The 26,433-nt window shown below is 35.7% G+C and overlaps 1 protein-coding gene across 3 annotated transcripts in view; it reads left to right on the top strand.

The window, feature by feature from the left end:
• Window positions 1-226: 226 nt before the first annotated feature.
• The window catches only part of LOC100922932 (L-lactate dehydrogenase A chain-like), a 46,610-nt gene continuing 20,403 nt past the window's right edge, over window positions 227-26,433 (top strand). The window contains exons 1-4 of one of the 3 annotated variants that reach the window (XM_031941369.1): window positions 227-308; window positions 1,824-1,958; window positions 14,167-14,284; window positions 21,413-21,586. In XM_031941369.1, coding sequence (XP_031797229.1) covers window positions 270-308; window positions 1,824-1,958; window positions 14,167-14,284; window positions 21,413-21,586 — 466 coding nt within the window. In that variant the 5' untranslated portion in view covers window positions 227-269. Of the gene's footprint in view, window positions 552-1,823; window positions 1,959-14,166; window positions 14,285-21,412; window positions 21,587-26,433 lie in introns of all 3 variants that reach the window. The other 2 variants (XM_031941368.1, XM_012552454.2) reach the window with 2 other exon arrangements.

Genomic DNA, 26,433 nt, shown 5'->3' with positions numbered 1-26,433 from the left:
GGGCTGGACACTCTTCCTCCAAGAGGGCAGTGCCAGTAGGCTGGCAGCGCCAGCTTCGCCCCCCACCACTCCACTATTTCACAGACTGCCAGGTGCACCAGCCTAGAGGAAACTGGTGGAGGCATCAGAGGGGCCCTCAGAGGAACACCTGCGTACGCAGCCCGGCGCAAGATGCTTTAAAGGCTCCCGTACTGCTCCAGCCTCTGGGAGGAATATAGTAATGCCCATCACCACGTGGGGCTCAGGAGCAGAAGACGTCAACGGTCCTCATGGGCTCATGCGCAAGCGCACTGGGGCGAGAAGATAAGGTGGGAAGAGCGGCTGGGAATGAAGCCTCCCAGCCGGACAGCGGCTCCTCTCCTCCCCCGTACCCCGGTTTTGGCGCAGGCGGGATTGGGAGGGAGGGGGTTCGGGTTAGTAGGCGCATGCGTCAGCAGAGGCGCGTGGCGGTTAACGGTCACTCTTCGAAGGTTTTCTTACCTCTGAGGGTTTCATTTGAGGTCCCGTGAGATGCTGGTGTAGCCCGAGGGTCGGGGAGCGAAGCCCCGAGGGTGAGTGCCGCCGCCCAGGGCAGGGGGTCTCGATGAACAGGCGGCGGCTTGTGGGCACCTCCGCGGGAGAGGCAGGGACGGGCGGCCCGGAGGGGAAAGTTGGGGAGCCCCCTCCTCGCGCGCGCAGTTGCCTGGGGGAAGGCTTCGCCCGCAAAAATAAACTGGGACCAAAGAAAGGGAAGTGGGCAAAGTGCTTTAATAAGTGCCTTCTGTCTACCGTGCGCTTTGCCAAATGCGGCTGTGGATTCATAGACACCCCCCAAAACCAAAACGAGCCCCCCAAAGGAACTCCCAGTTGGAAGAGACCGCAAACACTCGATTATGGGGAATCCTAAGAGTCAATAAAAGGAAACGTGATGTGTCTAGAAAGAAGGTGTGATGTGACTAGCGGGGGACTGGCAGAGCCATGGCTGGACCCCCGACCGATAGAGGCTATTTATTGATTGGGTATTGGGAGTCAGCCCGAACAGGGTGCTAGGGAGGTGACTATGGCAATTTTGTGAAGAATAGGCTGATGAGTGAGAAGACTTGGAATTATTCTGGGTGATTGCAGTGGGAAGAATGAGAGGGGAACAATTTGAGGAATGTTAACGATTTTCAGAGAACTGATGAATAGATTCACATGGTCCTCTCGCTAATTGACTATACACCAGTTTACTCCTCTGATTTGGTTATCTTACTTGCTTATTTTCTCTTCCCTCACTCCATAATATTATTTTATTTCCAGTTACATGTTAAGATAGTTTTCAGCATTTACTTTTGTAAGATTTTAAGTTCCAATTTTTTTTCTCCCCACTTTAATTTGCTCTCCCCTCCCCAAAACAACAAGCAATCTCATTTAGGTTATACATGTATGATCATTTTAAGCCTGTTTTTATTTATTCATGTTGTGAAAAGATCAGAATTAAAGGGAAAAAATAAAAGTGAAAATAGTATGCTTCTATCTACATTCAGTCTCCATGCTGGCTCTCTGGATGCAGAAGGCATTTTTTTTTAATTGGGATTTTCTTGGATCACTGTTGCTAAGAAGAGCCAAGTCCATCATAGTTGATTATCACATGATTTTGCTGTTACTGAGTACAGTGTTCTCTTGGTTCTGCTCACTTCACTCTTGCTTATTTTCCCAGTGTTTTGTTCTTCCTCACATCTTTGGCTATCTTGGGTTTTAAACAGTTAATCAGATTAATAGGTAGAATGGTTAAAAGTTTAAAATGATAGTTCGTTGATATTATTTAACTTCTCCTATAAAATTACTTGAAATCTCTCTTTCAGATTTCCAAAATGGCATCAGTCAAAGAAATGCTAATTGAGAATATTGTTAAAGAAGAGTCTTCTCCTCAAAATAAGGTCACCATTGTTGGGTGTGGTGCAGTTGGCATGGCATGTGCCATCAGTATTTTATTGAAGGTAAGTGATAGAGCTGGCGTGAAATAAAGTGGGACAAGTGGTGGCACTTAAGAAATGTTGACAGTGATAAGGTCAGAGGCAACAGCTTCAGGAGTGTTCATGTGATTTACCAAATGCACTTGGGCCAAGGAAGTCCCTCCCAGAAGGAGCTCTGGATTTATAATTTAATTGGCCTTCTTACTGTTTCTCACACACAATTTATACAATTCTTGGCTTTACATTGAATGTCCCTTATGCCTGGATGCCCTCTTCTCCTCCCTTCTATCCTTAGAAGATCTTGTTTTCTATAAAACAGGACAGACAAATGCCACCTTTTACATGAAACCTCTGCAACCTCTCCCCACGACAGTATATTCTCTTCCCCTCCCATATCCTATTACTTGTATATCTTTGGTGTGTTCTTATATGTATGTATTGTTTCCCTCAATAGAATATGAGTCCCATTGAAGGGAAGGAATATTTTGAATTTATATTTTTATTCACAGAGCCTCATACTTAGCACAGTGACTCACAAATAGTAAACACTTAATAAATGCTTATTGAATGTATAAAATAGCCTGAAAGACTGGGGTGTAGGGAATAGGGAAAGAAGTAATGAGAACATGATACCTAAGGAGACAGAGAAGGGGGAAGAGAAAAAGGCAAGAGAAAACTTGGGGAAAATGTTTTCGCTCTCAGCCCTGCTTGACTTTATAAATAGTTTGTGACAGCTGGCTTTTATGTTATTTGATTTGCTGAATCAGGCTAATGTTGACTGGCAGCCCCAGATGGGATTTTGATGACTGCCAGAAGTCTGTATTGTTACAAGTAACTTCATGAGAATAACCTGAACATTCAACTTAATGGGGGGGAAGCCAAACATTTTTATATTATCATATAAGAAAAAATGAAATGCTTCTTTGCTGTACATAATCACATTATACCTGTAAAGTGAAGTACAAATCAGATTTTTATAAATTGCCTCCAATTTCTTTTTTGCAAATAGGCTTTTTTATAGTTTGGATTATTGCTTAATCCAAACCCATCTATAGTTATGAATGAATTTAGCTTAATTTACCATAAAACAAACACATTAAGTTATTGGTATAAAACTAAATTATGAATTGAAGGAATTTTTCAGAAAGAAGTCCTTTATATGCCTCTTCTCTGCCATGGTAAGAATATTCTACCCCTTTATCTCATAAATTCCTGCCCTCTTCCAAGACTCACTTCAAATCCCATCATCTAGTGGCCTTTTCCACTACTAGTGCCTTCCTCCTGAGATTACCCATACCATATATATTTTGGATATGTAGCATTAATTATTTTCTTTGCTTAAAATGTTATCTTGAGGAGTAAGACCTTGTTTTGCCTTAATAGTACCTGGTTGATCGTAAGCATTTTAAAAATTAAGACTTATTTTCAAAATACATGCATGTGAAACAAATCAGTTCTAATTGAACAGTAATGAATTAAACCAGCTACACCCAGTGAAAGAATTGAGGGACATGAGCGTGAACCACTACATAGAATTCCCAATCCCTCTATTTTTGTCTGCCTGTATTTTTTATTTCCTTCACAGGTTAATGGTACATTATTTCAAAGTCCGATTCTTCTTGTGCAGCAAAATAACTGTATGAACATGTATGCATATATTGTATTTAACATATATTTTAACATATTTAACATATATTGGTCTACCTGCCAAGATGGGGAGGGAGTGGAGGAAAGAGGGTAAAAATTGGAACAAAAGGTTTTGCAATGGTCAATGCTGAAAAATTACCCATGCGCATATCTTGTAAATAAAAAGCCATAATAAAAAAAGGAAAAAAATACATGCATGGATAATTTTTTTTTAATTTTTTTATTTAATAGCCTTTAATTTACAGGATATATACATGGGTAACTTTACAGCATTAACAATTGCCAAACCTCTTGTTCCAATTTTTCACCTCTTACCCCCCCCCCCACCCCCTCCCCTAAATGGCAGGATGACCAGTAGATGTTAAATATATTAAAATATAACTTAGATACACAATAAGTATACATGACCAAAACATTATTTTGCTGTACAAAAAGAATCAGACTCTGAATTATTGTACAATTAGCTTGTGAAGGAAATCAAAGATGCAGGTGTGCATAAATATAGGGACTGGGAATTCAATGTAATGGTTTTTAGTCATCTCCCAGAGTTCTTTTTCTGGGTATAGTTAGTTCAGTTCATTACTGCTCCATTAGAAATGATTTGGTTGATCTTGTTGCTGAGGATGGCCTGATCCATCAGGACTAGTCATCATATAGTATTGTTGTTGAAGTATATAATGATCTCCTGGTCCTGCTCATTTCACTCAGCATCAGTTCGTGTAAGTCTCTCCAGGCCTTTCTGAAATCATCCTGTTGGTCATTTCTTACAGAACAGTAATATTCCATAATTTTCATATACCACAATTTATTCAGCCATTCTCCAACTGATGGACATCCATTCAGTTTCCAGTTTCTAGCCACTACAAAAAGGGCTGCCACAAACATTCGTGCACATACAGGTCCCTTTCCCTTCTTTATAATCTCTTTGGGATATAATCCCAGTAGTAACACTGCTGGATCAAAGGGTATGCACAGTTTGATAACTTTTTGAGCATAGTTCCAAACTACTCTCCAAAATGGTTGGATTCGTTCACAACTCCACCAACAATGCATCAATGTCCCAGTTTTCCCACATCCCCTCCAACAATCATCATTATTTTTTCCTGTCATCTTAGCCAATCTGACAGGTGTGTAGTGGTATCTTAGAGTTGGTCTTAATTTGCATTTCTCTGATTAATAATGACTTGGAGCATCTTTTCATATGACTAGAAATAGTTTCAATTTCTTCATCTGAGAATTGTCTGTTCATATCCTTTGACCATTTTTCAATTGGAGAATGGCTTGATTTTTTATAAATTAGAGTTAATTCTCTATATATTTTGGAAATGAGGCCTTTATCAGAACCTTTGACTGTAAAAATATTTTCCCAGTTTATTGCTTCCCTTCTAATCTTGTCTACATGCATGGATAATTATAAACATTCACCTTGTAAAACCTTGTCTTACACATTTTTCCCTCCCTTCCCACACCCTCTCCCCTAGACAGCAAGTAATCCAATATAAGTTAAATAATGTGCAATTCTTCTATACGTAGTTTCACAAATATGCTACACAAGAAAAATCAGGTCAAAAAGGGAAAAAATGAGAAAGAAAACAAAATGCAAGCAAACAACAAAAAGAATGAAAATATTATGTTGTGATTCACATTCAGTCCCCACAGTCCTCTCTCAGGATGCAGATGGTTCTCTTTATCACAAAATCATTGGAACTGGCCTGAATCACCTTGCTGTTGTAAAGAGCCACATCATCAGAGTTGATCATCACTAATCTTGTTGCTGTGTACAATGTTCTTTCAGTTCTATTCACATCATTTAATATCAGTTCATGTAAGTCTCTCCAGGCCTCTCTGAAATCATCCTGATAATTTATTCAGCCATTCCCCAACTGATGGGCATCGACTCAGTTTCCAGTCCCTGCCACTACAAAAAGAGCTCCCACAAACATTTTGCACATGTGGGTCCCTTTCCCTCTTTTGAGATCTCTTTGGGATACAGACCTAGTAGAGACACTGCTAGATTAAAGGGTATGTGCAGTTTGATAATCCTTTGAGGATAGTTCAAATTGATCTCCAGAATGGTTGTATCAGTTCACAACTCCACCAACAATGTATTAGTGTCCCAGTTTTTCCACATCCCCTCCAACATTTGTCATTATCTTTTCCTGTCATCTTAGCCAGTCTGAGAGGTGTGAAGGGATACCTCAGAGTTGTCTTAATTTGCATTTCTTTGATCAATAGTGATTTAGAGTACCTTTTCATATGACTAGAAATGATTTTAATTTCCTTATCTGAAAATTGTTTATATCCTTTGAACTTTTGTCAATTGGACAATGGCTTGAATTCTTATAAATTTGAGTCAGTTTGATAGTAACCATTTAAATTCTTAGTGATTGACTCTTAGAGAAGCTGTGGTATAGGGGAAAAGGAATTATTTCCAATCCCTGACAAAGGAGTTATTTGAGGTCCATTTCATTTTTTGTGTATGTATCCCCAGTGCTTACCATAGAGCCTGAAATATAGTAGATATTTCACAGAGTTCTGGCCAGAACTTGAAGCATTGAAGCAAAGTGCTAAGTGGAATTGAGGAGCAATGGTTATTTAGTTTAGCATGGTTCAGTATGATTGATTTAATCTTACAACAAATAATGGTTTCCTAGTGATATAATGATTGGTTTATATACTCAATGTAGAGCATTTATAAGCTGGGACTCAGAAAGCCCTTAGAGACAGAGGCAGAGAATATAAAGGACTGGAGGCAGGAACTTAAGCTCAGAACCAAGGGGAGAAATTCAATTTAATCTTGGATCTTCCTGAGGGCTGACCTTGCCTCCTGCACTTTCCCCACTAAGACCAAGGTCAGACTAAAAGGCTCTCCCGAAAGCTGCCCAGCATCAGGCAAAGAGATAATAAAGGATTTGGACTTTAACCCCTGGCTGTTCTTGTGGTGATTACTGAACTGAAAGGAAGGCTGCTCCCAGAGACCCCAGGAAAACTGAACCGAAGAACATTACAATTCTGTCCCAACTTAATTTTTTTTCATTGTTGAGCTCCTCAGCTCCTGTGGATTTAATTGTCATCACTATCCTTCCCTCCCTCCTTTGTAGAGCTTCTCTTCAATATACTTACTATTCACTATATACCCCAGTGGCTTCCTGTCACCCCCAAGATCAAATATAAAATCCTTTATTTGGCATTCAAAGTCCTTATAACTCAACCCCCTATCTTTGCAATCTTCATACACCCAGCATGTACTATTTGATCCAATGACATTGCTTTTCCTTGCTTTTCCACAAATGATTTTTTTTAACTTCAGGCATTTTTCTTGGGTTGTTTCCCAGGCCTGGAATGTTCATTTCTTTTCATTTCTGCCTATTGGCTTCCTTGAGTCCTAACTTTAAATCCTACCTTCTACAGAGAACTTTTTCCAACTTCCTAATTCTAGTGCTTTTCCTTTGTTATTTCCCATTTGTCATGTATATGCTTTGTATATATTTGTTTTCATGGTATCTCTTCCACTTGAGTTCTTTGAGGCAGATACTGTCCTTTGTGGCTTTTTTTGTATCCCCAGTGCTTTTCATGAGCACTATGTGATGCTTACCACATAGTGGGCTAATAAATGATTAATAACTAAACAAGGTAATTAATAGTTGTTCATTGACCTTAACCAAAGTTAACACAATTTCTGGAACATCCCAGTATTTTTCATAATGTATGTGTATTACTTAAAGCTGAAGTATCTTAAATATCTTATTTATTGACGTCTTACTAAAGATGTTTTGAAACCACTGTTTGGGAAATTAAACTTCAGTGAATCTGTAAATTGTCAACATATGGGCACTTTTTTTTTTAACCCAACTTATCCATGCCTTTTTTTTGTGGTGTGGTTCTTGTTAACATCTTTTTATTAATTATAAATGATTTATTCAGTTGCACTAATGTCTTACCTTTAGGTCTTAAAATATTTTACTTATTCTCATTATGTTAGCAACCTTATTCCATGTCTCTTATCCAAATCATAGTAAAATTCTAAAACTCATCTCTGTCAAGCACCTCTCTAATACTTTGGTCACTTGCAATTTTTTTTAGAACTTCTAGGCAATTTGCAGCTATACAGAAACATTGAGATAATATTGGGATTCAAAAATGATTTTTTTTTACCCATTTTTTCATCCAGATTAGGATAATTGGAAGGTATATGTTCCTTCCAAAATGTGGAATAAAGAACATGTAAGCATATGTTGTAAAGGTTCTAAACTTATTCTTCAGAGATAAGTCAGCTATATTTACCCCTCAGAATTCTCAAAATCCCCCTGACAAGTTGAAGTATCTTTTTAATACAACCAGCCCAATTCCTCCATTGCAGTGTGCTTTTCCCACCTCTATCCCTCCCCACCACACACACTGTTAGCTGCCAGTGATTGTTCCGTGTGGTTGTTCCCCAGTGAAACCCAGTTCCTTGGTTTAACCAAGTAACATCATCTGATGTTATAAAAGATATCTATCTTTTAAGAAAAAAATAGTGAAAAGATATAGCAAGAATGGAAATATAAGGTAGTGTGGTATATAAACTCTTCCTTAAACCATTTTGTTTCTAAGAAGAGTGGGCTCAAACATAATGCAATGTCTGCTGCATTTGTCTTACTGGTTTCACTTTAAAATGCATAGCATAAGTGCTGAGTTCATCCTTATCTTAGGTAGTGCTAGTCTGGGTCTCCAAAAACCTGGCATTAACTGTACTTTCGGACTTGCTTGATTGAATTCTATTCCAGATACTTGTGTAGACTGAATTCCATCTTAGATACTTGTATATCTTTGTCAAATTAGGCAAAAGATCTTCTCTCAAAGTTCTTCTTAGCTATAAAAGCACTTAGTTTACAGGGTTGTTTTGAGGATTAAGTGAGATAATATTGTTGAGGTTGGAAGAGACCCCAAAAGGTTGGTGTCACAGACCAGTGTTGTGTTGTGAAGTAGTACTCAAAAGAATTTGCAGGCTTGAACCCATCTCCAAGTCAAGGGGCAAAGTTTATTGTAATTGTAAACCTAATTGAAGCAGTCTAAATTTCAAGAGAATTTAGTAAAGAAAGAAAAGCAAGGAGACACACCAGTTCTTCATGTAATAGATACGCTAATTTTATGGCCCAGAGGTAGAACCAAGGAGTGTTCCCTGGAATGGGGTTATCACTGACCAATGGACATTAATGTTTATTGATAGACAGATTGTTAGAACAATAGTATTCTCAGGTTTGGTGTGGGGAGACCTCAGGGTCAGAGATTCCAAAGCCAGAGGACTTTAGAATCACTGACAGATTGTTAAAACAGAAGCTCCCTAAGGTCAGGGGACCTTAAAATTATTGCTGTCTGTCTTAGAAACTATATTACATCAGTATATGAGAGATGCTTTGTGAAATGCTAGCTATTATTGTTATTGTTGATGCTCTTAATGACTCCTGTTCTTCCTTTATAATTTGTTTGGATTACAGGCTAAGAAGTGCTATCAGTGGATTAAAGGATATGCAAGATTTAGTGACTTCTTGGATATAATTTTAAATTGCTTTTAGAATAGGTGGAACAATTCACAATTCTATCCGTAGTATATTAACATATCTGTTTTCCTTTAATCCCTTCAACAATTGTCATATTCTTTTCCTTTTTTGAGTAATTTTTGCCAACCTGAATGTATTAAGTGAAACTTAAAGACTTGTTTTAATCTTCATTTTTCTAATTATTAGTGACTTGAAACATTTTTCTTTATAAGGCTGTTGATAATTTTGGATTTTTTCATTTAAGAATAGCTAACTTATTGGGGAATAAAATTTTGGTTTTTTTAAGAGGTAACAAAATTGATAAATTTTGCTCAAAAAGAGAGGAAAACAAATTACCAAAGTAAACAGTGAACAAAGCAAATTCAGTATGAACAGAGAGGGAATTAAAAGAATTATCTGAATCTACTATATGCCATCATACAAAATATTATTGTTGTTTGTCCTTAGTTCTCAGAGAGAACTATGACACCAGGGAGGTGATTCCTTGACAAGCAAGTAAATTGGATTTAAATGAGGGAGGTCACCAGCCTCACTTTCTCTTCTGGCACCATCTGGATCCAGTAACAAGATATAAATCAGAATGACTAAAGATGGCCCTAAATGGAATGAGAGACCTTAGCCTTTTTAAGTTAAGAGCAATAGTAAGAAATGAGGCAGAGAATGTCTTCTTTTACCTAGTCAAAAAAAAAAAAAATCTCAGAAGGGAAGACTATTAGGGTTTCTAGCTAAAACAGAAAAAATTACTATTTAAACATTCACTTTTAGCCAATCAGGGCCCAAACTATGACCAAGTGGAGCTTTGCCTGGGATCTATTGTTGGCCAGTCAATGAGAACCAGAGTGATTTGGGTTTAAGGTGTTGATTTTCTTTAAGAAAGAATTTTAGCCTGTAAATTCCAAGATATTTTGTGAGATTAAAGTGATGAAAATTTATATCCCTTTGTGTCCGCCCTTTGTGGACAGAGAGAGGGGGAAAGAAGGAAGAAAAGGAAGGATGGAGGAAGAAAGGGGAAAAAAAGAGGAGCTCTGTTGCCCAACTGGACAGTTCCTATTGGGTCCTCAGTGGGACACATTTCCAATTACTGTTTACAGAAGTTGTTTGTCCTAGATGATTACCTATAAAAAATATGAAATACCAAAATTAGCAAAATGAGAAATTAAGAGAAGTCAAGTCAGTTTCATAAGAGCAATTGAGCAAATTCAATGAAAGATAGCATGATGTGATAGAAGGGAGTATTAGAGTAAAAGAAAGAATTGGGTTCAAATCCCACTTCAGATTCTATAAGCCACATTACTCTGTATACTCTGTATAATTTTCTACGTCAGTTTTCTCATCAGTACATTGAGGGAATGGACTTTTTGAAGCATCTTGTAGGGTTTATTTTAGTTCTAAATATATAATCCTGTAAATTTATAAGTTATAAATAAACTATCAAATTGGGAGAAAATTCTAGACTAAAATGATTTATAAATTCATAAACAAATTCTATCAAGCATTTAAAGATAAAAAATAATGTCTGTTATAAAACAATTTTCTCAATAATTGAGAAACTTTCTGAATTCTCCTTTATTCTTCCAAATATGTTCCTGACAACCAAATTAGGGATAAAGCAGAGAAAGAAAATTATATCCAATATCATTAGTAACTATTGTTGCAAATGTTAAATATAATTTAAAAAGGCCATAGCATATCAAATAATATATTTTATAACATATTAATATAACATTGATATATTAATATATAATATAATCAACAAATAGAAATGTATTGGTCAATATTAGGAATATTATACATGTTTCATATTAATAGCATAATTTTAAAAAAATGACTGTTAATAGAACCAGAAAATATCAACAAAATTCATATAACCTATGTTATGTAAAAAATATCAAAAAACATAGCAATAAAAATCTTAAAAATATGATCAAACAGCCATCTAAAACAAAGACCTAGCATTATCTACTGTCAACCATTCTGTGATCAAACTTTTTTGTAATAATGTGGCTTTTACATTTGAAATTTGTTTTGTGTAACATGATGTAAACCTAATTTTAGCCAAGCTTTCAAATTTTCCCAGCAGTTCTTGAAATAAAGTTTGTATATATAGTTATATTTCTAGTGAGTCATTTAACTTTTCTGAGACTTATTTTCTTTTATTTTAAAAACGGGGGGCTTACTTAATGTTTTTCAGGTCTGTTCCAAATGTAAATCTCTCTAATCTTTGGTTACAGTTATAAGGGAAAAAAACCTTATAATCATCAATTATATACATTTTAGTAAAACTTAAAAAGCCTTTGGACAAATTAAATCAATGATGTTTTAGAATCAGAAAAAAAAATATGGAATGGAAAAAAATATTTACATTAACTATTTAGCCTACAAAATTAGCCAAAATCTTTAGGAAATTGAAACAGATATGTAAGAATAAGAGCCATTACCCAATAGAAATGCTCAAAAGGCATGAATAGTCTTCTGAAATAAAAAAAAATAAATAAAAGCTAGTAATAGTTGATTTAAAAAGTAAATCACTAATAAAGAAATAAAAATTAAAATAATTCTCATACATCACTTCCAAGCTTGCTAAATCACTAATAAAGCAATGCAAATTAAAATAATTCTCACATAACACCTCTAAACTTGCAAAGATGCTAAGAGATAGAAAAATAAATTATTGGGATGACTGTGGGAAAATAAACATACACATTATCTTTTTTGGAAGACAATTGGGAATTATGTAAGAAAAGTTGCTGAATTATTGCTAAATTTTTCAAAGTTATTCACTCTGAGATTATGTAGTTAGCTAATATTTTAGGGGATTTAAAAATTTCACTTTTATTTGCACATTAACATTGTATTTATTCTTGTCATAAATGTTTATTTCAATTTCTTTTGTGGATAACTTTTTCTTTTGAGTTACTTCCTCTACTGATGTAGAAGTAAGTTCTTTTTTAAGTCACAGTTTATATAGTTATATCTTTAGCATCCTTTCTAGACAAGGACCTTTCATGTGTACATGTGCATTCTGGGAGACCATACCCTTTTGAACATGTGTGGTCAGAACTTAGCACTTTTTGGGAGACATTCTGTCCCTCCCAATTGCTTAGCATGGGCACGCCTACCAGCTCTACCAGTTTGTTGACCCACAAGTTGATAAAGCATGTGACCTTAGTGTGATCTCTTTCAGATGAGCATACCTGCAAAAGTGTGAACAGTTTCATAAAGGTTCTTGAAATGTGGGAAGAGAGGTTTGAACTCCTTGATTATTTTACTATTTTAAATGATCATCTTGGCTAGCTTACAGGAAAGGATTTCTTCCTTCCTGACTCCAGGGCCATCTAGGTGCCCTATGGGCTTCTTCCCAAGAAGATTGAGGACAGCATGAACTGCTGTTATGTTGTGATGTAAGTACATATTACACACGCTTTGGACTTATTCCTCCTAATGGAGAGTTGGTTCTCAGAGCAACGCTACTACATCCCTCCTAGGACTCTAGGATTAGTCCTGAGGGACTGGGGTGTTGTCCTTATAATTCTGTGAAGCTTACAAACTTCCATAAACTATCATTAATTAATTAATTAGCCAGCTCAAGGGGGTAGAGGTAGAACAGTAAGAAAAGTTATTATAAAATATTCTTTTCCCCTTTCCCAAATTTCTTACTAACCCATATTAAATCTAGGAAAAGTATACTCAAACTTAGAACATGTTGGAAAAGAGAAACTTCAAAGCTGCTGTGGAAGTCCTTTTTCCCCTTCATAAAGTTCTCCCTTAGGTACACAGTGCAGCTTTTCTCCTCGCTTCAAATCTGCTTTGACTTATGTCTCATCTGTTCATGGTATCCATTGCAGATACACTACCTGCTCTGGAGTACTGCAGATACTACTGGAACATCAGTTGGAAAAATCCAAATTCTAAATTCTTCAAAATTCACAAAAAGTTCACCTCTTACCAAAGGAGAGGGAGTGGGCAAATAGGAGATCAGGACCAAGAAGGAGTATTTTTCCTCTCCCCATCCTCTCTACTACAATACTACAATAGTAACTCGGGGGCAGAACTGCTCTCTTTTAGATGCCACTTGCTGAAGTCTCAGTTCTATAATTAGCCCACAAACTATGACCAGTTTTCCTTAGCCAATCCAAACATATTTCCTATGCACTCCAATATATCCAGTGGTTTTCAAGGACTTTTTTGTGCTTTGATCATCTTTGGTCGAGGTTTGCTTTCATATTAGAGTATAGCTTCATATCAATTACTTTAAGTAGGATGAAGTAAATTGATCAAGCTGTTGACTCCCATCTCTTTTTAAGGAATGCTAAACTTGAAGAATTCATAAAATGATTTGTAGGAAGCAATAATAGAGTGAACAAAGTATAGAGTCAAAAGAACATGTATGACTATAGCAATGTAAATGCAAGTAACACAGAAAGGCAACAAAATTCTTGTCAAATATTTGTACCAACATATCCTAATTAAAAAACATTTCTCTCCTTTATGTAAACAACTGATAAATTGCTTGGAAGGGGATGTATTTTGTAGGATGAATTATTTGGGTGTATTTTGGGAAGTAGAGAATATTAATCTATTAATTAAGTGGCTATGTAAAACAAAAACGAAAAAAGCAAATAAAACGATTTTTAAAATATGGGCATATGAGTCCTAAATCCATCCTATTTCAAATAATTTGAGGTACTCCAACTCAGAATTTCAACACTGGCTTACTAAATATATCTCACCAGCTATTACTCTTTCCTTAGTTTTAAATTCAGTGACTATGCTGGCATAGGTAGGGACAAAGTAAATCAGTTATTTGTTATAATTCCAGGGCTATAAATAATTTAAAAGGTCTTGTAATTTTTACCACACTAGTAGATAATTTTGGCTTTGTCTTCTTCTTCCCACATTGAGATATAAGAAACAAAATAGATTATATTTGTTTTGTAACATAAGAGAACTTTTGATTATTTGGTAGAGAAGATGGGCATTTTTATCCAAATGGAAATCTAGTTAGGAATATTATTCCTTGTAACTGACTTTTTTATGTATTCTAGGGCTTAACTGATGAACTCGCTCTTATTGATGTCATGGAAGACAAACTGAAGGGAGAGATGATGGATCTCCAACATGGCAGCCTTTTCTTTAGTACCCCAAAGATTATCTCTGGCAAAGGTTCATTTACATTTAGTTTCATAAACCAATCATATTACAGAAAGCTATCATAAAAATGATATGTATTAGAGTTATAATTCCCCTAGTATCAGTTCATTTGATTTTTATTTTCCAATCTCTTGGTGACCAGTGACGGACTAGAATTAGGGGTACAATCAATAGTTGTAGAAGACAGGATTATGTGAGGCAATTGGCAATGTTGTGAAAGAAGTATTGTATTTGGAATCAAGACAACTAGATTCAAGTTCAGAAGACCAGGATATGTCACAACTGCATGTATCAGTGTATATGCATGTGTATCCACATATATATGTGTGTATATATACATGTGTATACTTTATACAGGCATGTGTGTAATAGAGATCTAGCTAGCTGTCTAGATAATTATCTATCAATCTATGCTTGTTTTCCTGTTATGATGTTAAATCCATGAAAACCCTTCTTCCTTTATTTGTCTACCTTACATTTATTTTTATTCTTTTTCATTTTTCACGTGAAAATCATTTCAGTTATTAAGGAGATAGTGATTTTGTTGTCATTATACCACATCTTAAATATAATATTCAGTTTTTGGCATTAAGAGTTTAAGAAAACATTGACAAACATGAACATTGTTCAGAAGAGGGTGACTAGGATGGTGAAGGGTCTCTTAACTATGCCATAGAAACATCATATTAAGCTTAAAGAAGAGAAAGCTTTTATTGGGCATGACATCTTGTCTTCAAGAATTTGAAAGGCTTTCATAGAGAAGAGAAAACACTGTTTTACTTGGCTTCAAAGAATAGAATAGAATATGGTAGAAGCAGATTTTGTTTTCAATTAATGAAATAACAAGCATCTAGTAAGTTAATACTTTGGGCTACGTACTTGGCTAAGCTCTGAGAATACAGACACAAAGAATTTATGCACATCAGCAAGCATTTATTAACCATTTAACATATTACAGGCTTTGGGTTAAGTTAGAGATAACAAAAAAGCCCTTGCTCACAAGGTCTATTGAAGGAGAGGTGAAAACTATGTATAAAACTGGATTTATATGGGGTAAATTGGAGACAATCTCAGAGGAAAGGAACTAGACTAGGAAAGAGGGAAAGAATTTCAGAAATGGAGGACAGCTGATGAAAATCCCCAGAGTTGGGAGATAGAGGGTCTAATAGAAGGAATATTAAGGAGGACGGGGTCACTGGATCTCAGAGTATATGATAGGGAAGAGGAAAAGTAAGAAAAACTGACTATAAAGGTCTTTAAAGAGAAAATGAATTTTTTTTTTTATATTGGGCGCAGTAAGGAACCTCTAGAGTTCTGTCATACAGAGAGTTGACATAGATTTGTGCTTTTTGAAGATCAGTTTTGTCAGCTGAAAAGAGGATAAGATTCTGGTGGGGAGGCAAGGAGACTAAGTGGTAGGCTGTGAGGGAATCAGAGTCTGCACCAGTTTGGCAGTGTCAGAGGGAGCAAGGTGGCTGTAAAGGTAGAAAAACAGGACTTGGTAACTGATTTGGATATGTGGCTAAGTGAGCCTTGGAGACTGGGAGGTTAGTAATATCCCTTAATCTTCACCCTCAAGCTTATAACCAGCACAACAAATGTGTACACACATATGTGTGTGTATTCAGCTATTCAGTTGTATCCAACTCTTTGTGATCCTTGTACTTCATAGCACATCCATATTGTCATGGGGTTTTCTTAGAAGGAAACAGAAGTGGTTTTGTCATTCCTTCTTTAGAGGCAAATGGAGATAAAGTGACTTGCCCAGGATTCATGGAGTGTCTGAAGCCAAATTTGACTCCTGACTCCAGGCCCTGTGTGCTTATCCATTGAACCATATAGCTGCCTTTTATATATACACACACTACATATAAGCAGAATATATATATGTATATTGATATTTTAACAATACAAATAAATGTGAGGGAGGTAAATACATTGAGGAGGGTGGGGTCCCAGAAGATTATAACATAATAGAGATACATATATCCATATCCATCCATTTACACACACAGAATTTCTATGCACGCACACACACACACACACACACACACGGAAAAACATGAGTAAATATAATGAGGAAGGAGGTACCAGAGAAGAGCATCAGGAAAGGCTTTCATTTAAAAGATGATTTTTGAGTTACACTTTGGACAAGATTTTATAAGATAGAGGTGAGAAAAGAGTCCATTTTAAGCATGGGAGGCATAATTGAGTATAGTGAAATGATGTTGAGATCTTCATTGGCAGCTATGAGAAGTGCGCACAGGGGTTCAGAGAGATTGTAGGCCAAGATAAAAGTTTTAGGAGGCCATTGTAATAGTGCAGGAAAAAGATGAAGGCTTGAATCAAGGTAGTAGCACTCAAATAGAATGAGATGTTATGAAGGTAGAAGAGACAAGATTGAAAACTCATTTGAGTAAAGGCAGTCTTAAGATGATACCAAGATCATGAACCTGGGAGATCAGATGTCTGACAGAAGTAGGCATGTTTGAAAGAAGAGAATGAAAATGTGTACTTGGAAAGAAAGTTTTTATTGAGTATAGTGGAATGATGGTGAGATCTTAAGGAAAATCACATTGAATTTTGCCTTAATATAAGGAAAAATTCTTAACAATGTGTTCAAAAGTAGAATGACACTTCATAAGAAGTCATCTCAAAAGGACACTTGTTTTTGAGGAGTTCAGCATTCCCTCTCCCTTCCCCAAATTTCTAGAATGCATTTTTGGCCCTTACTTCAAAAGTGAACTCAGATACCATCTCTTAATGGGAAAAATTTATTGATCCTTTAGTGGTTAGTCTTCTCTTCTCCCTCACATTTTCTTGTATTTAGTTATATGTGAAATGAGCAGTGATAGCTTTTCTGTTTTAATATTAGCAGCCTCCACAATGCTTTCTATATGTTGTTTTGGTAAGTGCTGAATGAATAAGTTTTGAATTAAATTAAATTGATGATGGAGAAGCTTCTGCCAAGGTTAGTATAGTTGGATTCAGAATGGATTAACAGCATCTACCATGAATCTCATTCTGGAGGAAGAGAAGTTTTGAGTATCATTCGCTAGAGTATGTCTGTGGGTCTATTATTTTTGTTTTTATAATTTTTTTTGAGGCAATCAGAATTAAGTGACTTGTCCATGATCACAGAGCTAGTAAGTGTTTGTGGCCAGATTTGAACTCATGAAGATGTGTCTTCTGTCTTCAGGACCAGCACTCTATCCATTGTACCACTTCAATGCCCTTTGGAGTGTTTTGTGGTTTTGTTTTTTGGTTTTGTTTTTTTTTGAAGTATTTAGGAGTTACATAGCTAGTGTCAAATGTCTGAGATCAAATTTGAATTTAGGTCCTCTTGACTCCAGGATTAGTACTCTAAGAGAACCATCTAGCTGCCCCTTTGGGATATTTTTTAAAAACCTCTTTATTATTGTCTTGATAATTTCCACAATTTGCAGAAGATGAAAGCCTGTGGAATGAAGGCTAAAAGGGAGTCAATATATAGAAAAATTTCTGCAGGCTTGTTTAATAGACAGAATATAACATGAGACAAAAATAATGATAAATGTAGTGGGATGTGGTTTTTTTTAGTGGGATGTGGATAATCTTTTTTTTAGCTTTAGAAAGAATATCAAGCATATTCTTTAAAACATGATTTCACAATGCATATGTTTCTGTGATTATCTTTTAAAAAACTGAGATTCAGTAACATCACTCAGTTATACTAGTATTTGATCACTCTAGTATCTTCAAGTGCAAGAAAAATAGCATCAAAGTAATAGTTATAACTTTTAGTGTACCAAAGAGGTACACTACTGCATTTAAACTGAACTTGGCTTTTTTCTAACAGTTATCCTAAAGTGTCTTTGTTATAATGACAATAAATATAATATTCTAATAAATACAGCCTCAAGAAAGTGTAGCTAGACAATTTTCATATGAAAACTAGAATTATAGATTAATATTAGAACTTTAGTGATTATCTTACCTAGCTCCCTTAGTTAACAGAGGAAAAAAACTGAAATCTAGAGAATTAAACAAAGGGGTTTGATCTGTCAGTGTTAGATGTGAACCCAAGTGGTAGGATGATTTATATTCCATTTTAGTTAAAGAAATTGTTGTTTGTCCTTCATTTTTGAAGAGGACCAAGACATCAGGGAGGTGATACTATGACATGTCATGCAAGTGAGTTGGATTGAAGTGAGGAAGGGCTATGCAAAGTTACCAACCTTACTTTTTCCTCCAAAGCCATCTGGGTCCAGTGGACAGATATATATATAATCAGAATGACTAGAGACAGCCCTGGATTCAGTGGGTGACCTTGGCCTTTTTAAGCTAAGGTCTTTAACAAGTTGAACTGAAACAATCCCCATCGGCTAGTCTGCCTAATGTCATGGTCCTCTTGGAGGAGGAAGGACAAACAACAAATCTTTTTTTTTTTTTTTTTGTAATGATTATTACCCAGAAGTTTATGTCTTTTTTTTTTTTTTATTTAATAGCCTTTTATTTACAGGATATATACATGGGTAACTTTACAGCATTAACAATTGCCAAACCTCTTGTTCCAATTTTTCACCTCTTACTCCCCACCCCTCCCTAAATGGCAGGATGACCAGTAGATGTTAAATATATTAAAATATAACTTAGATACACAATAAGTATACATGACCAAAACATTATTTTGCTGTACAAAAAGAATCAGACTCTGAATTATTGTACAATTAGCTTGTGAAGGAAATCAAAGATGCAGGTGTGCATAAATATAGGGATTGGGAATTCAATGTAATGGTTTTTAGTCATCTCCCAGAGTTCTTTTTCTGGGTATAGCTAGTTCAGTTCATTACTGCTCTATTAGAAATGATTTGGTTGATCTCGTTGCTGAGGATGGCCTGATCCATCAGAACTGGTCATCATCTAGTATTGTTGTTGAAGTATATAATGATCTCCTGGTCCTGCTCATTTCACTCAGCATCAGTTCGTGTAAGTCTCTCCAGGCCTTTCTGAAATCATCCTGTTGGTCATTTCTTACAGAACAGTAATATTCCATAATTTTCATATACCACAATTTATTCAGCCATTCTCCAACTGATGGACATCCATTCAGTTTCCAGTTTCTAGCCACTACAAAAGGGCTGCCACAAACATTCGTGCACATACAGGTCCCTTTCCCTTCTTTATAATCTCTTTGGGATATAATCCCAGTAGTAACACTGCTGGATCAAAGGGTATGCACAGTTTGATAACTTTTTGAGCATAGTTCCAAACTACTCTCCAAAATGGTTGGATTCGTTCACAACTCCACCAACAATGAATCAATGTCCCAGTTTTCCCACATCCCCTCCAACAATCATCATTATTTTTTCCTGTCATCTTAGCCAATCTGACAGGTGTGTAGTGGTATCTTAGAGTTGTCTTAATTTGCAAACAAATCTTTTTGAAAAGAACTGTCGGACATTGGATTCAACTGAACTGGCCAGTTGGGCAACAGCTCTTTCTTTTCTTCTTTTTATATAGGATATTTTAAACTTAGCTGCAAGTGCTCTGCCCAAAGGAATATAATTTTCTTTCTGACCTCTAGAACCTTCCAAGGTAATCATGGTTTATAGGCTAGATATCTTCCTTAAGCCCAAATCACTTTGTTTCTTGTTGATTATCCAATAATACTCAGACCAAGGCCAATTGGTCTTTGGGCACAGATTGGCTCAGAGCGAATGTAAATCGCAATTGTTTTTGTTTGGGCCAGAAACCAGAGGGTCATCTCCCAGATGGAATTTTTTGCTTTTTGTGGTTAGATGAGAGACCATTCTTTGCCTCAATTCTTACCTATCCATAATCACTGATTGGTTGTTGCCTAGAACTCAGACCTTTTATTTTCTTCTTTAGAGAAGAGTTGGGATTAAGTGATTTGCCCAGGGTCACATGGCTAATAAGTGTTAAGTGTCTAAAGTCTCATTTGAAAGGTGACAAGTAGTAAGAAGACTGTAATACAATGTTTCATCCTATCTAGTTAATGGACATTGGAGATGATAAACCTAGAGAAATGAGGCATGCTTCAAGGGAAAATGATACCCATCTTTGAGTATTTGAAAGTAGTTATTTGGAAAAAATATATACACATTTATTCTGCTTGGCTTCCAAAGCTTAACTGGAATTAATGAATAGAAGTTTCAGTGAAGATTTTAGTTCAATATAAAAGAAAATTTGTCAACAATTCAGAGTCCTCCGAAAGTAGAAAGGGCTGCTTCAGGAAGTATTGAATTTCCTATCACTGGAAAGCTTCAGTGTAGAGAGTCAATGCCCAATATTGTCAGATATGTTTCAGAGGGTATTTCTATGTTGATATTTATTGGATTATTTGACTTTTTGATATATGTTAATGAGAATATAGTAAGAAAGTAAGTTGAAGCTTGATTATTGAATATTTGAATATTTGGTTTTGTAACATGTTATAGCTTGTAGTAGGATTTGTCTTGTTTTGAAAATTCTCTATAATTCATACTATTAATCTGTGTACAACAAAGGGATAAATCAATGCCATGCTTGTCAGTATACTTAGATGTCCAGAAAAGAAAGACAAGCTTTGCCTGAGAACAAGCAGTGACAATGACAAGACTTGACATAGAACAAAAGTGACAGAGGGTGGGGAAACTGAGAGTAAGCATGATGCTAGAACATCCAGCTCTTTTAAAGGAGTTTAGGGGTACAGTTGGAGAGAACTTCAGAAGCTATCCATCTAATCCCACCTTTTACATACTAGGAAAGGCCTGTGGGTTTTCTGACACCAAATTTATATTTTGGAGGGAGGGGAAGGTACTACACCATTTCACCTTGGGGCCTGAATAAAACTTAGGTTAGAATTTGCTGTTAACCTTTTTTCAGGACTTGCATAACCATTATCCTTGACTTTTGGGAAATTAGGTCCAAGAGCCTGGTTTGCAGAAAAGCTACTGTTAGGCAATGGTAACTACTGTTCAGCAGTAGTGAGTCACATGAAAGGCCCAAGGGTGTCTTCAGGGCCTTACTTATACTACCCAGACATGGTGGAGAGTGGGTCTTTGTCCACTGAGAAAATAGAACGATCTCTCAGTTGACCTAAGTATAGCATGGATGTTTTTACCCTTTGACTGGTTTTTCTTTTTACTTTTTATTTAGACTCCAGAGTATCAGTCAACTCCAAGATAATAATTATCACTGCAGGTGCACGCCAGCAGGAGGGAGAAAGTCGCCTAGAGTTGGTCCAACGTAATGTGAACATTCTGAAAATAATTATTCCTGATATTGTAAAAAATAGTCCTAACTGCAAACTGCTTGTTGTTTCTAATCCAGGTCAGATATTTTATTTTTTTATTGTTTAGAAAGATTTTTCCATGTTATTCCTGTAAAAAATAATCCAGGGTAATTTAAGAGATTTTATTTTTTCAATGTCTACTTCTTTTACACTGCTAACTCTGTTATCCAACAGGATCTTATTTATAGAAAACATTCTCAACTTCAGCAAAAGCCAATTTAAACCAAATTAAACCAAATTCATTATTTATTATGACTTTTAAAGAAAATCTAAGGAAGTTCATAAAAATAAGATAAGAACTTAGTCTACACTGAAATCTTTTTCCAGTACTACATCTTGAATTTTCCTCCCACTGAAACTAGGTTCTTTAAGAACATTTATGTAGCCTACCTGGAGCTGGAAAGACTTTTGAGTATAGGCCAGATGATGATGTCTATCATTTGAAAAACAAGAAAGCTAAAGTTGGGAGAGGCTCATTATTCTGTTGTTTGAAAATGCTAATAAATTTTTTTGATCATAGCAATTTTTTGTAAGGGTGCTATGTTCTGCAGTGGGTGAATGTATTCCCACACTGATGAAATTATAAGTCCTTGAATTACTGAAATAAGTATAAAGCTGGTCTTTCATATTAGCAAGAGAAATCGATGCTTTTCATTTGGATATTTGTTTTTTATTAGCCAAGTTTGGAAAAAGATTCTTAGTTCTGTCCTTTTGGTTAAGCCACAAATAGGAAGATAGTTTAATAAAGAATTTATTTATTTATAATATTTATTTATTTATAATATTTATTTATTTATAATAAAGAATTTAATAAAGAATTTAAAAGAAAATTAGAAGATGATGAAGTGGACTTGGACTGGGGTCCTCCAAATACAACCTGAGAAAATCTGAAGAAAACCCATGAGCCAGGGATTAAGCTGTGTGAAGTGCAAATACTTTCAGATTAGCTCTGCAAAAACCACTATGTGGGGAGCCCTGAGGTGAGCTGGGTTTGGTTGGAGCTTCCACAGGGACCACAGAAACTTTCATCTCCTGAATGGCATATGGAGTCAGGGCCTGAGTCTGGAAATATGGGGTGAATCTCAGCTGATTAGGAATGCCAGGCCCAGCTGTCTGGCAGGAATACAGCCTTGGGAGAGAAAAAACCAACACACCCATGAGTGCAGAGGAAGTGGGGCATGGATGCTGCTGCCTGGAGGGTGGAACTCTTGGTTTGGGGTTCCTGGTCAGAGGGGGAGAGCTCAAGTGAAGCTAGAAGCATCATTCCCCGTCCCACAATTAAAGGGATTAGTATAAATACTAATACCTCTTAATAAAAAAATGAACCAGCAAAGAAAAAAGAACCTCACTATAGAGAAGATTAGGGTTCATCTTCAGAGGAGAACACTGAAGAAAAAAGAGCTTCTTCTATCCCAAAGTATAACAGGAAATGGCTCAGAGAGAATTTACAGAAGAACTCTAAAAAAGAACTTTAAAAAATTAAATGAGACATTGAGAAAACAATAAAACTAAATAAAAACTATCCAAGAAAAAACAAAATTATGGGGAAAAAGTTAACCAACTAGGAAAGGCGACAGAATTTCAAAGATGAAAATAACTTTTTGAAAATTAAAATTGGGCACGGGAAAGCCAGTGAAGCTATGAGAGAACAAAAAATAACAAAACAGATTCTAAAGAATGAAAAAATAGAACATTAAAAATGTAAAACATAAGCAAGACAACAGATCTGAGCAGATCAAGAAAACATAAGAATACTTGGACTGCCTGAAAGTTGTGACCAAAAAAAAGAACGTTGACACAATAATGCAAGAAATAATCCAGGAAAATTCTATCACTGGAGTGATAGAACATGAAGGCAAAGTAGAAATAGAAAAAATCCATTGATCACCACCTCAATGAGGTTACTTTCTGGAAAACACATAGGAATATTATTGCCAAATTTCAGAACCCCCAGATGAAAGTGAAAATTTTGCAAAAAACAAGGAAAAACAATTCAAATATGCTGAATTTTAACTCAGCAGCAGCCACAACAAAAGACCACAGATCCTGGAATCATATCTACCAACAATCACAAGAACTAGACCTGTGTCCAGAAATATCTCCAGCAAAATTATAATATTGAATGAGAATAATTGGACTTTTAGCAAACTTGCAGATTTTCAGAATTTTCTATCAACCAAACCTGAACTTAATAGAAAATTTAACATATAGGAGCCAGTTTCAAAGATCAATTTGAAAGAACTCACTATGGACAAATTTCTTTTACATGGGAATCATATACCATATGTTTAAGATTGATATAAAAAATGGTAATTCAGAAGAAAGATTAGGATAGAATTAAGATAAAAATAGTAATCATGTTATACAAATGAGGTACAGAGGAAGAATAGACAGAGACATTAGAGGGGAAAGGACTTGTAGTCCTGAAAACCTACCCACATCAGAAATGGGTTAAATATTGCCACTACATATATTCTGTGAAGGGTATAGAACCCTCCAAAATTTATAAAGAAATAAGGGGAAAGATATGGGTGGGTGGGCCAGCAAAGGATGATGAAGGCGAGGGATCCATGGATGGGGGAGGTTAAGTAATAGCAAGGCAAGCTAAGAAGCAGAATTAGGATGTCAGCAGGGATAGAAAATGTGTGTGTGTATATGGGGGGCAGTGTCTGGGGGGGTGGGTATGGGGTTGTATGTGTATGCATAAATCTACATATGTTTACATAAATATATCTTTAACTATAGCTTGTTGAGGATGAGGGGGATGAAAGTGGGGAAAAAAGGTGTGCAGCAGAGAAAAAATAATTTACAAGGAAGTAAAGAAAAAATGGACATGCACAAAGAGAATTTCTTCTAATATATATACTTTAACTGGTCATTTGTTGTTATATATTTTGAATCCTCGCAGATGTGTTCTGGGCACATGACAAATGTTCTCTTCTGTTTTATTTTGTTTTGAATTCATTTTTAATTTTTCTTTTTTCTTTGTTTTAAAAATAATAATAAAAGAAAAATAAAATAAAAGGGGAAATTGGGCACAGCCAAGATGGCAGAGAGAAGCCAGGAAGTTGTTTGAGCTCTCCCCAGTTTCCCTCAGAAATGTTAAATCAAGCTTCTAAATGGATTCTGGAGAGACAGAAACCATAAAAAGATAGAATAAAATAATTTTCAGCTTAAGATAATTTAGAAGGACTTCAAAAAAGAGCTGTCTCACTTGGGTAAAAGGGAGAACAGTCCAAGGCAGGTTGCATCCAAGCAAGCTAGTAGGAAGTAGTTAACCATAACACAGATCAGCAACTGAGACCCCTTGGTTTTGGCTGAGCTGGCTTGTATGCCAACTGTGACATTTCTAGCACCACTGCACAAAGCAGTTGCCAGCCTCAGAACAGCAGCACAACAGCCATGACGAGGCCAGGCCACCCCAGTGCAATGAGCAAATCACTAGCAGTTGATGTCCTGGTGTGAAAAGCCAGGGACCAGGCTCCTGGCCCCTAGCACCAAAAGCTTGAGATAGGGCCCTTTGTATCCCAGAAGCAGAGCTCAATTTTTTAAAACTAGCAAAAAACCAAAAAGCTATACGACCATAAAAAACTACTCTGGTTACAGATAAGATCAAAGCACAAACACAGAATGTTGTCAAAATGTCCACATGTGAAACTTCAATGGGGAATATGAATTGGTCTCAAGCCCCAAAAGTCCTCTTTTTTAGAAGAGCTCAAGGATTTAAAAAATCATAAGGTGGAAGAAAAATTAGAAAAGAAATTAAGTTATGAAGGAGAATTATAAAAAAGGAAAACTTAAAACTAAAGAGTGAGTGTGTAAAAAACAAATCATAGAAATGATAATTTGTCAAAAAGGATGAAAATGAGACAATATATCAAAACTTGTTTGTTTTTGCTTGAGGCAATTGGGGTTAAATGATTTACCCAGAGGCACGCTGCCAGAAAGTGTTGTAAGGGAAATTTTATATTTCTAAATTCTTATATGAATTAGAGAAAGAAATCAATGAATTGGACAGGCACAAAGAAGCTAGGAAAAAAATTAAAAATTTCTAATTGAATACCAAATTAGAAATTTCTGAAAATCAAAGGAGAGATTTAAAAAATTCAAGACAATTATTGAACTAATTATAAAACTAAGAGCTGGTTTTATGCAAAAAAAAAAAAAAAAAAAAAAACCCACATCAAAACAAACCTTTGGTTAATTTAGTTTAAAAAAAATTTAGTATCAAAAATGAAAAGGGTGAATTCACTACCAATGAAGAGGAAATTAGAGCAGTAATTAGGAACAATTTTTCCCAACTGTATGCCGATAAATCTGACAAGTGAAATGAATATAAAAATATAAATTGCCCAGATTAACAGAAGAGGAAATAAAATATTTTTAGAAAAAGAAGCCATCAATACACGCCTAAGAAAAATCTCCAGGGCTAGATAGATTTACAAGTGAATTCTACCCAATATTTAAAGAATAGTTAATTCTAATACTATTAAACTATTTGGAAAAACAAATGAAGAATTCTTTTGTGGTACAAATACGGTGTTGATACCTTAACCAGGAAGAGCCAAAACAGAATTATAGAACCCATTTCTCCTATGAATATTGATGCAAAAATTTTAAATACTATCAAAGAGATTACAGCAAAATATTATAAGAATCATACATTAAGGTCTAGTGGGATTTATATCAGCAATGAATGGTTCAATATTAGGAAAACTGATAGTACATTTGACCATATAAATAATAAAACCAATAGAAATATTATCCCAATAGATACAGGAAAGGTTTTTGACAAAATACAACATTCTTTTTAAAAACACTAGGGAGCATAGGAATCAGTGAAGCTTTCCTAAAAATGACAAAAACCAATAACAAGCATTATCCG

Source organism: Sarcophilus harrisii, chromosome 6, assembly GCF_902635505.1.
Source record: "Sarcophilus harrisii chromosome 6, mSarHar1.11, whole genome shotgun sequence".
In the NCBI taxonomy this organism is placed as follows: domain Eukaryota; kingdom Metazoa; phylum Chordata; class Mammalia; order Dasyuromorphia; family Dasyuridae; genus Sarcophilus; species Sarcophilus harrisii.
The sequence above is the reverse complement of the archived record's forward strand: the minus strand, read 5'-3'. Positions and strand labels throughout refer to the sequence as shown.